The sequence below is a fragment of the Hyperolius riggenbachi genome, chromosome 1 (assembly GCF_040937935.1).
Source record: "Hyperolius riggenbachi isolate aHypRig1 chromosome 1, aHypRig1.pri, whole genome shotgun sequence".
NCBI lineage: Eukaryota > Metazoa > Chordata > Amphibia > Anura > Hyperoliidae > Hyperolius > Hyperolius riggenbachi.
The window spans coordinates 149481613-149494871 of NC_090646.1; the positions used below are offsets into that span (position 1 = coordinate 149481613).

General features: G+C 44.1%; 1 protein-coding gene across 1 annotated transcript in view; it reads right to left on the bottom strand.

Annotated features, from left to right (window-relative positions):
• WWC2 (WW and C2 domain containing 2) overlaps positions 1-13259 on the bottom strand; it is a 265651-nt gene that overhangs the window by 18010 nt on the left and 234382 nt on the right. Inside the window, exons 17-19 of the mRNA XM_068278746.1 lie at positions 8798-8916; positions 6633-6828; positions 4922-5086 (exon numbers count right to left, since the gene is read on the bottom strand). Of these exons, the coding sequence (XP_068134847.1) occupies positions 4922-5086; positions 6633-6828; positions 8798-8916 (480 nt within the window). The remainder of the gene's footprint in view (positions 1-4921; positions 5087-6632; positions 6829-8797; positions 8917-13259) is intronic.

A 13259-nucleotide genomic window follows, 5' to 3' on the forward strand; every position in this document is an offset into this window, starting at 1 on the left:
GGTGGAGTGAGCGGGTAGTTGGAGCCGGCAGCACAACGTTTCTAAGTCCTCCAAGCGGTCTGGACCACATTGCAGGTGGCAGCGGAGTTCCAGTGAATGGATGCCTACGTGAGCAAGTCTTGGTGAGAGCTAATCCCTCATGTTGTACAACTAACGGCAGACATTGCAAGTCCCTATGTCATTCTTTGCGGACTGAACTGCTGGAGATATTGATTCCTCAAAGGGGGCCCCCCACCATTAGACACATGGCACATGTATGTGTGTTGAGTGAGTGCGCGGACGGAAGTTGAGTGTGGCAGCTTTTTACTATCTGGCCAGATACAATCTGCCTCTACATCCACTGAATAAAATCCTTATGGTATGACATAGTTTGATAACGCAGTCTGCGTCAATATGCAATCCAATCATTGTTTTTAAATGTGTGTTTTTTCTACTGTGATGAATTACTATGTGGTATTTACATCTATGTGAGGCCTGGTGTCTCCTATGTCCGCCTCTGACTGATATGACCCAGGTGGGGATTCCTAACTTCTGCTACCTCATGGACACTTTTTATAGATCAGTTAATGTTTCCTGGATTGCATATGCTCTCCAACATCAGTAAAATCACCCCAATGTTATGCAGTCCCGTATACACTTTGACATGTACATGACCACTATAAAAATAATATATTGGCTCATGCAGTCACCAAAAATGGCTGTATACCTTTAAAACAAAAAAGGTTCCCCAAACAGTCAATCCTTTAAAAGGGCAGACTAAAAATTCAGAAAAATTCCCATCAGGTTTTGCAGCAGAACCATCTTGGTACAGCGGTAAGTGAAGATTGTGATAGAACAGGGCAGGAGAAGGGACAGGGAAGAGGACCACACTAACCCCGCTGCAAAGACACTGGGGGCGGGGTCTGACCTTTTTGTGTGTGCCTGGACAAAGGCCCCTCCTACCATCTAGTTATAACACTCCTGGTAACTATTACATCACTTCATCTAACGTTCAATGACTGATGTGCAGGTTTTCCTTTTCATCCATTCACCCAGCTGTCTCTGGGGAAATTCACAGCAGAGGGTTAACACTGCAGCTGCATTTCAAACGAAGGGTGTGGCCTTGTTCAGGTACAGATAATGTTGTTTATGGCAAGAATCCAGCTTTTAATGCAAGACTTAAAGACATTGGGGTCAGCTTTCACAAGAAGAGAGCAAATGTGGAGTTCTGAGCAATGTCTCTGCTGAGGGCTGGATGAAAGGCCAAGATCCTGATCAGATTCCTCAAATTGGCCTCAAATTACCTGATGACATCTGATATAGGAAGCATCAATAATGGGAATGCCAGACCTAGCCATGGAAATGATATAGAATATACAGGATGCACGGTGACCTCTAGTGACATAGGAAGTGTGCCAAGTTTAAATGAACGACTTTTCATCCTATTGTAAATGTTCAAGTTTCACTAAAACCTACAGATGAGAGCATGGAACTTCTAAACCATTTTTATTTTGTGGTGCACTGCTTGTGGAATATTAACAAGAAGTGCAGCTGGTGGATACATGGCTAGAGCTTACCGATTGCAGCTCTAGAGGGGTTATGGCTCCTTTTAGACTATATACATTGTGCATCCTGAAAAATAGGATCGAAGCCCAACAGTGATGGAAAGTTGCAGTGCAGCCTACCACTGCAACGCACCGCATACGGTGTAGCATACAGTTCCTAGGCTTCATGCATGCACTGCGTGTCGCCCGGTAATGCACTGCACACAGTGAGCTATTCCATCGAAAGCCATTGCACCACAAAAGTAACCGTGTGAAAGCCCCTTATTCAAATATAATAGCATCACATTATGATGCGATTATATTGTCTGTTGTGCGGCAACACAACAGACATAGTGCAAAAGGAGACAAAACCCCCCAGCCAACATTATCTGCAAAGCTGTGCTTTATGGGTCTCTCGCAGAGACTCCACTCTCTACCTGCAACCCAAATTATAATGGATGATCTTATGGCATTTTTTATTACACCTCCCTTTAGGCTGTAAGCCTCTGGCAGCACCCCCCCTCCCCCAAGTGTATCCAACTTGCTCATGCACCCCCTTCACCAGGGGCCTTTCCTGTGGACCAGCTTGGAGTGGAACTATGGGATCTCAAAAGGTGGCCACACACGGTGCAATAAAATGATCCGATTTTATGGCAATTTGATAAAAACGATTGGATGTCCTGTCTTTATTCGATAAAAGTCTATCTGGAGTGATAGATTTTTCTGATCAATTTTTATGAAAATTGAATGGTGTGTGGTAGATTGTTAATTTAGTAATATATACACCCGCAATTTTCTCAGAGTTTTCAATCATTTTTATCATAAATGATGAAAAATTTAACATATGTATGTGGTACATTGGTCAGATTTTTGAAATGTTACAATCAGTCAGGAAAATTGATTGCAATTCTTGAATTGAACAGATTTAAAAAATTGTATGGTGTGTGGCCACCTTAAGCCTGAGAAACACCACGAGATGTTCTTGTACCTTTGTTTCTCTATCTATTGTTTAGCGCTGCGTAATGGCGCTTTATAAATACAATAAATAATAATTACTGTCCTAGGGATATGTGTGACCCTGTGGTAATAGCATACTGAGCTCCTTTGGGAGACTGAGTAATATGAAGAGTTTAATGTCCTTTGCAAAGATCTCCAGCTAAAGTGTTAGCCTTACATAAAATGGGCAAAATATTCTCTGGTGAAATTGCATGACAAGAGACCTGATACCATTACACACCTGCAGTGATAAACAATGCAGAGGTGTTCCTAGCAGCTCAGGTACACTGATCAGTACAGGTTGGAGGTGCTGATGTTAAAGTGCACTTCAAGTAATAGGGACCTGAAAATGAACTTATAATTATATGTGCAGTACTAATGGGAAATAGAACATTCCATTCATATTTTTATTTTCAGTTTAAAGTGAACCTTAACCAAAGTAATGAAAAAGAGATTAACTTACCCCAGCCTCCTGCTACTGTCCTGTGCCCGCAGCGGTTCTTAACAATCCTCCGTTCCCCCGCTGTGGCTTAGTTTCGTTGTCAGCCAACTGCTAGTCGGCGGGCCACAGCACCTGTGCGATCCTGGTCACGCGCATCCTTGTTTGCAGTAACGCCGGCAAGAGCGTCCTGCGCAGTCGCAGTACGAAGTTTTCTCTTACTGCGCCTGCACATGATGCTTTCACTGACATAAACGCATACGAGGATGCACACGGCCAGTGGTGCTGAAATTGATTGGGAATCAGCCTGTGGAGTATGGGCAGGCAACAGATCTGTCTCTTGGCCGATCTGCCAAACATCGTCTAATGTATGGCCACTTTAAAGTATTATGTCTGCTTTAATCTTTCTCTGCCCATTACCTTCTATGCCTGTGGGAAGTCCTTTTAATCCTCCTGAAACCAAGCTGGAAAGGAGAGAAAAACAGACTACACTCCCGCACAGCTATTTCCTCAGCTCTTCTTAGATAATGTAGCTGTTACTTTGGAACGCATTTTTGGGAAGAACGACGCCGTTACCAGGGGAACCGCTCTCTCCTGCCTCGTCACAGCAGCAGCGCCGGGCGCTGCTGTGATACACGGCGAGCAGAGCGAGAGGGGCACCCGCAGTAGAGGAAGCGGCCACCGGCTGAAGAGGTAATAGCAGCGGCGGCCGCGGAGGGAGGGAGCGAGCGGGAGGGAGCGAGCGGGCGGGGGATCACTATACTGGCTAAACTGGGCACTATACTTGCTATACTGGACACTTTACTGGCTATACTGGGCAGTTTACTAGCTATACTGGGCATTATACTGGCTATACTGGGCACTATACTGGCTAAACTGGGCACTATACTTGCTATACTGGACACTTTACTGGCTATACTGGGAAGTTTACTAGCTATACTGGGCATTATACTGGCTATACTGGGCACTTTACTAGCTATACTGGACACTTTACTGGCTATACTGGGCAGTTTACTAGCTATACTGGGCATTATACTGGCTATACTGGGCACTATACTGGCTAAACTGGGCACTATACTTGCTATACTGGACACTTTACTGGCTATACTGGGAAGTTTACTAGCTATACTGGGCATTATACTGGCTATACTGGGCACTTTACTAGCTATACTGGGCACTTTACTAGCTATACTGGGCACTTTACTAGCTCTATTGGGGCACTACCTACCAATACTGGGGCACTACCTACCAATACTGGGGCACTATACTAGCTATACTGGGGCACTACACTAGCTATACTGGGCACTATACTAGCTATACTGGGCACTTTACTAGCTATACTGGGGCACTACCTACCCATACTGGGCACTATACTAGCTATACTGAGGCACTACCTACCCATACTGGGCACTATACTAGCTATACTGGGACACACTGGGGGGATCACGCGGCCTGCACCAATCCAGCATTTCCTACCCCCGGCTTATATGGGGGTCAATCATTTTTCCCTGTTTTTTTAGGTAAAAGTCGGCTTATGTGCGGGTCGGCTTATATGCGAGTATATACGGTATTTAAATTTCATGGTTTCATTAAATGCTATTTAAATTTCATTTCTCCACTCAAGATCTACCCTTTGCCTTATGAAGTTGGGGGGGAAAGCAGATACTAAATAAATCCATGAAAAAAGTCCATACAATTTAGCTTGAAGTATAATACCAATTAAAAAAAACTTCTCAAAGGGAACTTAATCAAAATTTTTGTACACCTGAGTGACATCCAGCCAGGGCCATACAAGTTACATGTCAGTTATTAGAAGCGTAACAAAGTATATTGATGAAACTATGCAATCTAAGATATTCATCGACATCAGAGTGATGAAGTTAAACTCGATGGACGTATGTCTTTTTTCAACCCAAATAACTATGTAACTAAGTCCGGACATGCACCGTGCTAGTCTGCTTACCCTGCAGATGTATTGGTTCTTCTCTCCTGGGGAGAAGGTCTGCGATCGCACAATCATGCTGTTCCTCACAAACCCCCTCTGTCTCGAGCTAAGGGTACTCCTGTCCTTTGGTCGCACGGAAATATTGTCAGGAACGGCTTCGTCTGTATTTGTCTCTTTGTCCACCTGAAATTCAGAATACAAAAATGTGAAGGTTTACATGCCATATTAGCATCAAAAGGAAAAAAAGCCAAACTAATCTGGAAGTTTTTTTTTCTGTATGCTTGGAAATCTTCCACTACTAAACGATATTAAGCAAAAATCAGGGCTTGCCACCTGTGGATAAGCTTTCCTGCAGACACCATGTGATTAATTTTCACGTTAACTGTTTAAGTTATATGGCTGAAAGTGTGTCTGGTCTGGGCAAGTGTCGAAACTGAAATATGTTACTAAAGTGATGCAGAAGGCTTCCATTCCTGTATAGAGGGTTGTTAAAGATTCACATAAATGGTCACTTACACGCACTTTGCAAAACAGTTTTCTTGTCTGTCCCAAATATGCACATCCCCATACTCGAAGGTCTGTCCCTATTCACTAATGCATATCAGAGTTCTGACCTGCAGAGTTAGCCCTCCTATGCTGGGAAACCCGGGATCTGCCTGGTGCCCTGATGTACACATCTTTGCATTACACAGTATATAGTGCAAACATCACAACAGCAGGGAGCCTTAGCACATCCCAGGTAGGGATATAGCACAACATAAAAGGTGAGGTCTCAACAATCTTTCTGAACATCACTTATCAGCAACATAAAATGCCATTCCCCATAGCAAAACACAACCTCTATATAGACAGTAGAGGAGATTATTAAGGCACAGATGTGCCACAATCTGACCCTCATGTAAATAAATCTGGGTGTTCCATTTTGTCCATAGGGATGTGATGGTTTTCTGGGATCTTCATGACCCTGTGCCTGCTAGCTCCAATAATACATTCTGAGAATTCCCAAACCATCTCGAACAGATTTGCCCCATATGCTGAGACAGAAGGGATGCGACGGAGGGGGTTGGACTGCGGCAACATACATTGAATTGGAACCGCTCACAATTTCGGCAAAAAAGCGAAATGCTACCAGATTTTCAACTGCTAGGAAAAAACAGAAACGGAACGTGAAAAATCATTGATTCCCGAGTGGGCCTTTGACTTCAATTAGCATAACAAGGCATTTTGCTGACTCAACAAACAAACGTGCTCGCTTGCATAGAGTGGGCCTCACGATATCGGGGACACTTTGGCTCAGTCGGGAAGCATGAGCGCTGCAAAACAGGGCCACTAGTCTGTTACTTTTTTCTTGTTTGTGTGCTGTGGCCCTATGTGATATACAGTATATATTTTTTTGTGTGGAGTTTGGGAGCTCCATAGCTGTATGCATGCATTACAAAATCCATCAATGCATCAGGCCTCAAAGAAGTGGTGAAGGGCAGGATGACATTTGATGAAGTGTTCAGAAGAGGGAAGCTACACAGTTAATCTTTGACTAAATTTAAAGTCCTCACCTTGTGAATTGAGTCTATTTTACCTCTTAACAGCATAACCCAAAGTCTTAGGCACTTGCAAACTTGTTCTCTGAGAGCATTCTTACACTGTCACATGTCTAAGTAATGTGCACCTACTATACACAGATCTTATACACACACACACCATTTTCTAGCGAACATGCTTAACCATTTACCAATGTTGGCAGCTCAGCAGCAGGATGTGGAATAAATGTAGGATCCCAGCTGTCCGTTTCATCGTGGGATTCTGACTGTGGCTCCTCTGAATCAGCAGGTAGTTCTAGTGAGGAAGAGTAATACTCGTTCATTGGCTCTGTGGGTGCAGGTTCTTCAAGCGTGTCAAACCCTTCTCCTTCTCCTTCTTGCTCCAGCCTGAGGCCAGGTGAAGAACCAGAGGTTATTGCAACAAATATTATTTCGTATTTCATTTTTAAGCTGGCCAACTAACTTGTATGTACTGTATCAAGATAGTCCATATACATAGTGGCATATAACATTGACATTGGTTCACCTACAGAAAATCTCCACAAAGTTTCAATACATGGAGTTTCATTTATCAATAACTTTTAAAACACTTTTTAATACTTAAAAGTCCTTAGCTGGAGAGTATTTTACCATTACCTAAACTACCGTATCTGCCTTGTCAGCACTCGACTACCTGCCAGGGAAGTAGTTCGATTTACACAATAATGGCAGAGTTTAAATTAGGTGTGAGCTTCAGACCACAGAATAGGTAGGCTTTAACAGAAACCAATCACAAGACAAGTCTACTATTACTAACTTTTCCAATACATGTATTGGTGCAAAAGGGCAGATCAGGCTCTCTGCAATGACCTTGCAAAGGAACTGGGAAGACATGGGGTAGTGCTCAGACTTCCGATTTTCCAACCTCCAATCAAAAACGGCATTTCCCAATGGAATTGTAGTAGTTTTTCACTCAATAGCAACCCCATGCTTCAAACTACAACAGAATTATTACAGAGTAAATTGGTGAAAATCAAAGTACACATTTAAAAAATGGGAAAGCATGGCATACCAGCTTGCAACCATCAGGGCATGGTGACAACTCCACCTTGTTGGGGAAGAAATGGATAAAGGTGAAATAGGGCCGTAGACAAGATAGCAGTTTTTGCCCACTGCTGATGGTAATCTGGCTTTTTAGCAAGATTTTGGTGGGGGCTAGCATCCACCTAGGATTGCCTTTTGGATGATCTGGCTATGTTTTTAGGGCATTGTAGTTAACCTGAAAAATGAATGCCACAAACCTTATAGAGTTGTTCTTTAAAGCACACATGAACTGAGAGGGAAAGGTGGCTGCCATAATTTTTCTTTTTAAACAATACCAATTGCCTGGCTGTCCTGCTAATCACTTTGGCTGCAGTACTGTCTGAATCACACACTTGAAACAAGCATGTGACTAATCCAAGTCAGGCTTCTGTCAGAAAAGCCTGCCTGCCATGCTAAATGGATCGTTCAGAAACAGCCTTATCAGTCCGCCGACAGCACGTACCTACGCGCATACTGTCGTCAGAGGCGGGACAAGGTCCTCCAGCACCCAAGGCTGAGACACCAAAGTGCGCCCCTCCATCCCTCCCACCCCAGCCGTCACACACTGATTGCTATTAGACTAAGAGTGCCACAGGGCCCACAACCTCCCCAACACCTTAATATATAGTTATCTGGCTTGCAGTCACTGCTATGTGTCCCCTTTTCTTATTTCTTTATGTTTCAAACACAATGAGGAATGACAGCTGAATGAATTGTGCTCCCCCTCCTACACTGCGCCCTGAGGCTGGAACCTCTCCAGCCTATGCCTCGGCCCTGACTGTCGTCTAAAGACCGCCCAGCGGGAGGGTCCGGCGGACCCGTCGTATTTAGTAGTGCGTGTGTACACACCTTTAGAGAAAGAGGCTCAGCAGGATGGCCAGGCAATCAGCATTGTTCAAAAGGAAATATGTCAACCTTCATATCCTTCTCACTTTAGGTGTCCTTTAAGGTACTGCTTAGCACAAAGTGGTTAGACAAGAGGGTTTTACGCATGCTCATTAATGACAGATTGCCATTTTTTTTTTTTAGCAAGATCTATTTTTGCATGTATAGCATTCTGGGATCTTCACACACACACACACACACACACACACACACACACACACACACACACACACACACACACACACACACACACACACACACACACACACACACACACACACACACACACACACACACACACACACACACACACACACACACACACACACACACACACACACACACACACACACACACACACACACACACACACACACACACACACACACACCTGAAATCAGTGACTTACCATTCCTCCCCTGAACATGCCTGCTCCGGATCATCATCATCAGCCTCCACCTGAGCTAATTCACGCTTCACTGCCTCCAGCTCAGCAGATGTCCTTACCAGCAATGCTGACACAGCATCCTGCAGCAAGAGGAGATAAAGCTGTCAGCAGATGATCATGAAAGGAAAATTAGACAGGATGATTTTAACTACTGCTCACTAATGTTTAATTGAAGATCTGTCATCTTGTATCAGCCATGGTAGCAGGAATGAAACAGTATACAATCTGTGAAGTAAAACCAGCTACTTTTCAGATGTCAGGCTATACTTTTACACTCCTACTTCAAAGGGACATGTAAGGAGACAGGAGTCAATTGTGCTCTTCTGAGAGGCTGGGAAGTTAAAGACAAAGTCATTCCTGATTCTTGAAACATGCAAATTTATAGTTCATTTTTCCTGTAAAATTAACCCCCAAAAAGGAAAGAAATTTGTGTTCATACCAACTTGCAGTGGAAGAAAATATAAGAATAATAATATGTACATTATCTCACAAAAGCCAGTACACCTCTCACTCTTGTGAGTATATGTTGTATAGTTGCCACAGTATAGATAGTATAGCCGCTCCCAGCATAGCTAGTATAGTTGCCACAGTATAGCTAGTATAGTTGCCCCCAGTATAGATAGTATGGTTGCCCCCAGTATAGATAGTATAGTTGCCCCCAGTATAGATAGTATAGTTGCCCCCAGTATAGATAGTATAGTTGCCCCAGTGTACAGTATAGCCACCCCCAGTATAGATAGTATAGTTGCCCCCAGTATAGATAGTATAGTTGCCCCAGTGTACAGTATAGCCACCCCCAGTATAGATAGTATAGTTGCCCCCAGTATAGATAGCATGGTTGCCCCCAGTATAGATAGTATAGTTGCCCCCAGTATAGATAGTATAGTTGCCCCCAGTATAGATAGTATAGTTGCCCCAGTGTACAGTATAGCCACCCCCAGTATAGATAGTATAGTTGCCCCCAGTATAGATAGAATAGTTGCCCCCAATATAGATAGTATAGTTGCCCCCAGTATAGATAGTATAGTTGCCCCCAGTATAGATAGTATAGTTGCCCCCAGTATAGATAGTATAGTTGCCCCCAGTATAGATAGTATAGTTGCCCCCAGTGTACAGTATAGCCACCCCCAGTATAGATAGTATAGTTGCCCCAGTGTACAGTATAGCCACCCCCAGTATAGATAGTATAGTTGCCCCAGTGTACAGTATAGCCACCCCCAGTATAGATAGTATAGTTGCCCCAGTGTACAGTATAGCCACCCCCAGTATAGATAGTATAGTAGCTGCAGTATAGGTAGTATAGCGGCCCCCAGTGCCTGCCCCTGTCCCCCGCAGCTTACCCCCCTCGGCCACCCAATCCTTTTACGTTATGAGCTGGCGGCTGCTTCCTTCATTAGTCCTGCCGGCACCCCTCCTCCGTGTTTGTGATGTCATAAATCTCTCTCACAGCAGCGCATCTTGCAGTTGCTGTGAAGAGGCAAGAAGCAGGAGAGTGGCTCCCTGTAGCAGTGGTGTATATTGCCGTTACCATGGCAACTGCTGCCCTGCTTCCCGAGTGGAAATACCACTCCAGGGCCCATGCCGCCTGACGAAATTGCGCCCCTTGGCGTTATGGGCCAATCGCCCCTGATTATATCTTTTCATGGGACAGCTCTGAAGATAAGACACTTTGATACAATGTAAAGTAGTCAGTGTACAGCTTATATAACAGTAAATTTGCTGTCCCATCAAAATAACACACAGCCATTAATGTATAAACCACTGGCAACAAAAGTGAGTACACCCCTAAGTGAGGAAAGTCAAAGCTGTGCCCAAAGTGTCAATATTTTGCAGAAGGTGTGTGTGTGTGTGTGTGTGTGTGTGTGTGTGTGTGTGTGTGTGTGTGTGTGTGTGTGTGTGTGTGTGTGTGTGTGTGTGTGTGTGTGTGTGTGTGTGTGTGTGTGTGTGTGTGTGTGTGTGTGTGTGTGTGTACGTACAGACCAATACTTCCTGTTGACACCAACTGGAACATGCTGGGTGTTAAAACGCTACATCATCAGGTAGAAACCATAACCAGTGCAGAAGCAGAGTTATCTACAAACACCTCAGGTACACTTTAAATAGAACTACTCAGATTGAACCTTTGTGACAACAAAAGCAAGTCCAAACTTGAGTGCCAGACCAAGCAAAAGACCACAGAACCAGAAATAACTGAGAACAATGCAATTCCAACTATGGCTGGAGTGTTGGAGATCTTCACATCCTGGTTTTCTTCAAAACCAGCAACATATTGAAGGAGAAGCTTACACATAGCAAGAATCAATCTCCTAAACACAAGCAAAAAAAACGTAGTGTACAGTGCTGTACAGTGTACTGAGGACACAGATTCATACACTGGGGAGACCAAGCAACCCCTGAGAAGTGCAGGACTCAAGATAGGAAGCAAACTATGCAGGTCTAGAGTTGGACGACACCCTTAACAGACAAAATATAACTGGTTTACAAGAGGAAAGAGGCCACCAGTGCCAGACTGACAACCATCCTGAAGCAGAGGAGTGGGCCTTCAACACCATTAGTCATCAACATACTATGCTGATTTTTCTTGCTTTCCAATTAACCAAAGTCAGTGCACACCTTCAGCCGTTAATCTGTATAAGGCCTGGTTCACATTAGCATTACAAAATGGTCTGTTCCCGGAGCGGGAATTTATCCAATGTTAACCAATGGCTCTGTTCACATTCGTCCATTCAAATGGATCCATTCCGCACGATCCGCTGAACAGACCGCAAGTTTCCTCCTGCAGCAATTTTTCTGGACAGCTGAGCCCAGCAAAACGGAAACAGATCCTGATGCACTGCAAAGGGGGCAGTAAGAAAAACGGAACATTTCTTCACACTATTGAAGAAACTGACCGTCCTAAGGCAAAAAATCCACCTTGGGGGTGGGGGATGTGGGGAAATAGAACGGAAGCAGCTAAGTGTCAACAGAGTAAAAAGGGATCCGATCGTCTCGTAATCAGATCTATTTTCACGGATCTGTTTACCACTAGATTGCCAGTGTGAACCGAGCCTAATAGTATAGAGTATAGAGAGAGAGAGAGAGAGAGAGGGAGAAAGAGAGAGGGAGATAGAGAGAGGGGGGAGAGAGCGAGCGAGTGTGTGTGAGTGTGAGTGAGTGTGTGTGTGTGTGTGTGTGTGTGTGTGTGTGTGTGTGTGTGTGTGTGTGTGTGTGTGTGTGTGTGTGTGTGTGTGTGTGTGTGTGTGTGTGTGTGTGTGTGTGTGTGAGTGAGTGAGTGAGAGAGAGAGAGAGAGAGAGAGAGAGAGAGAGAGAGAGAGAGAGAGAGAGAGAGAGTGTGTGTGTGAGAGTGAGTGTGAGTTACCACTCATATACACACACATACACACACACATTTTATTTATTTATTTTCTGTAAGAGAGCACTTTAAGCCCCTTGTACATTTCTAATGCTTTGCGTCTGGGTCACCATGATGAAGCATCTTCTAGAACAAATAAATGTATCCATCTGAAGCTACTTGAATTTTACTTCACATATGCATTATGGGTGTTGCTTCTTGCTCATGTGGAGATAAAGTCTGGAAATATCTTTTTTAAAGGCAACAGATGTGAATCCTATATTGCTATTCAGGCCACAGACTAATTGAAACATACCATAAAAATTGGTGGAGTGAAGCCTGAATGAGTCTATGCTGCAGAGGACTAAGTAACCAATTTCACTTCTGTGACCAACAAAGTAACAAAGCTCTAGTTGTATATGTGAACAGTAGCGTTGGTGTCAGGATTCGGCTAGCGAATTTGTAACAAATCGATTTTTCCAATTACTTGCTGTGCTTCCGGTTTGGAAATAGGAAGAAGCATCAAAGCCATATGAAACATCACGTGACATGCAAATGAGTGAACTCCTCCTGACTCGGCACACTTGTTAATTGCTGAACAGCAGGAATCAGGAGCATCTGGGTGTTCCAAATTAGCTATGCAGACTTTGAACGCCAAGACTACAGACCAACTCCTCCCAGAAAGGTAATTCTAGTAGTGGACAGAGTCAGAATCCTTGCTCTGTAGCAGTAGCATACCTACCATAAGGCTGCAGGTGCTCACAGTAGCGGGTGTAGCCATAGCTAGGGGTGCCACTGTGGTGCTCAGCCACTGTGTTCTTTCTCCTGGGACCTTTTTTAGTTTGGGTAACAATCGGGAAAATAACAGCGGGCAGTGCAGAGGACTGTACTACGTCCTGCACTATACATAGCACCCCTCCCCCTTCCTGTGAGCAATGTGTCTCCTCACTCTTTACACAAAGGCCTCGATTCATAAACAGCAGTGCGATAAAAAAATCTTGTCGGGAAAATACCGCACTCTGTATTTTCCCGGTCTGTGTGCTAATTCATAAAGATTTCCCCAGCTGCCCTTGGAGGTCGGTAAATTACCGC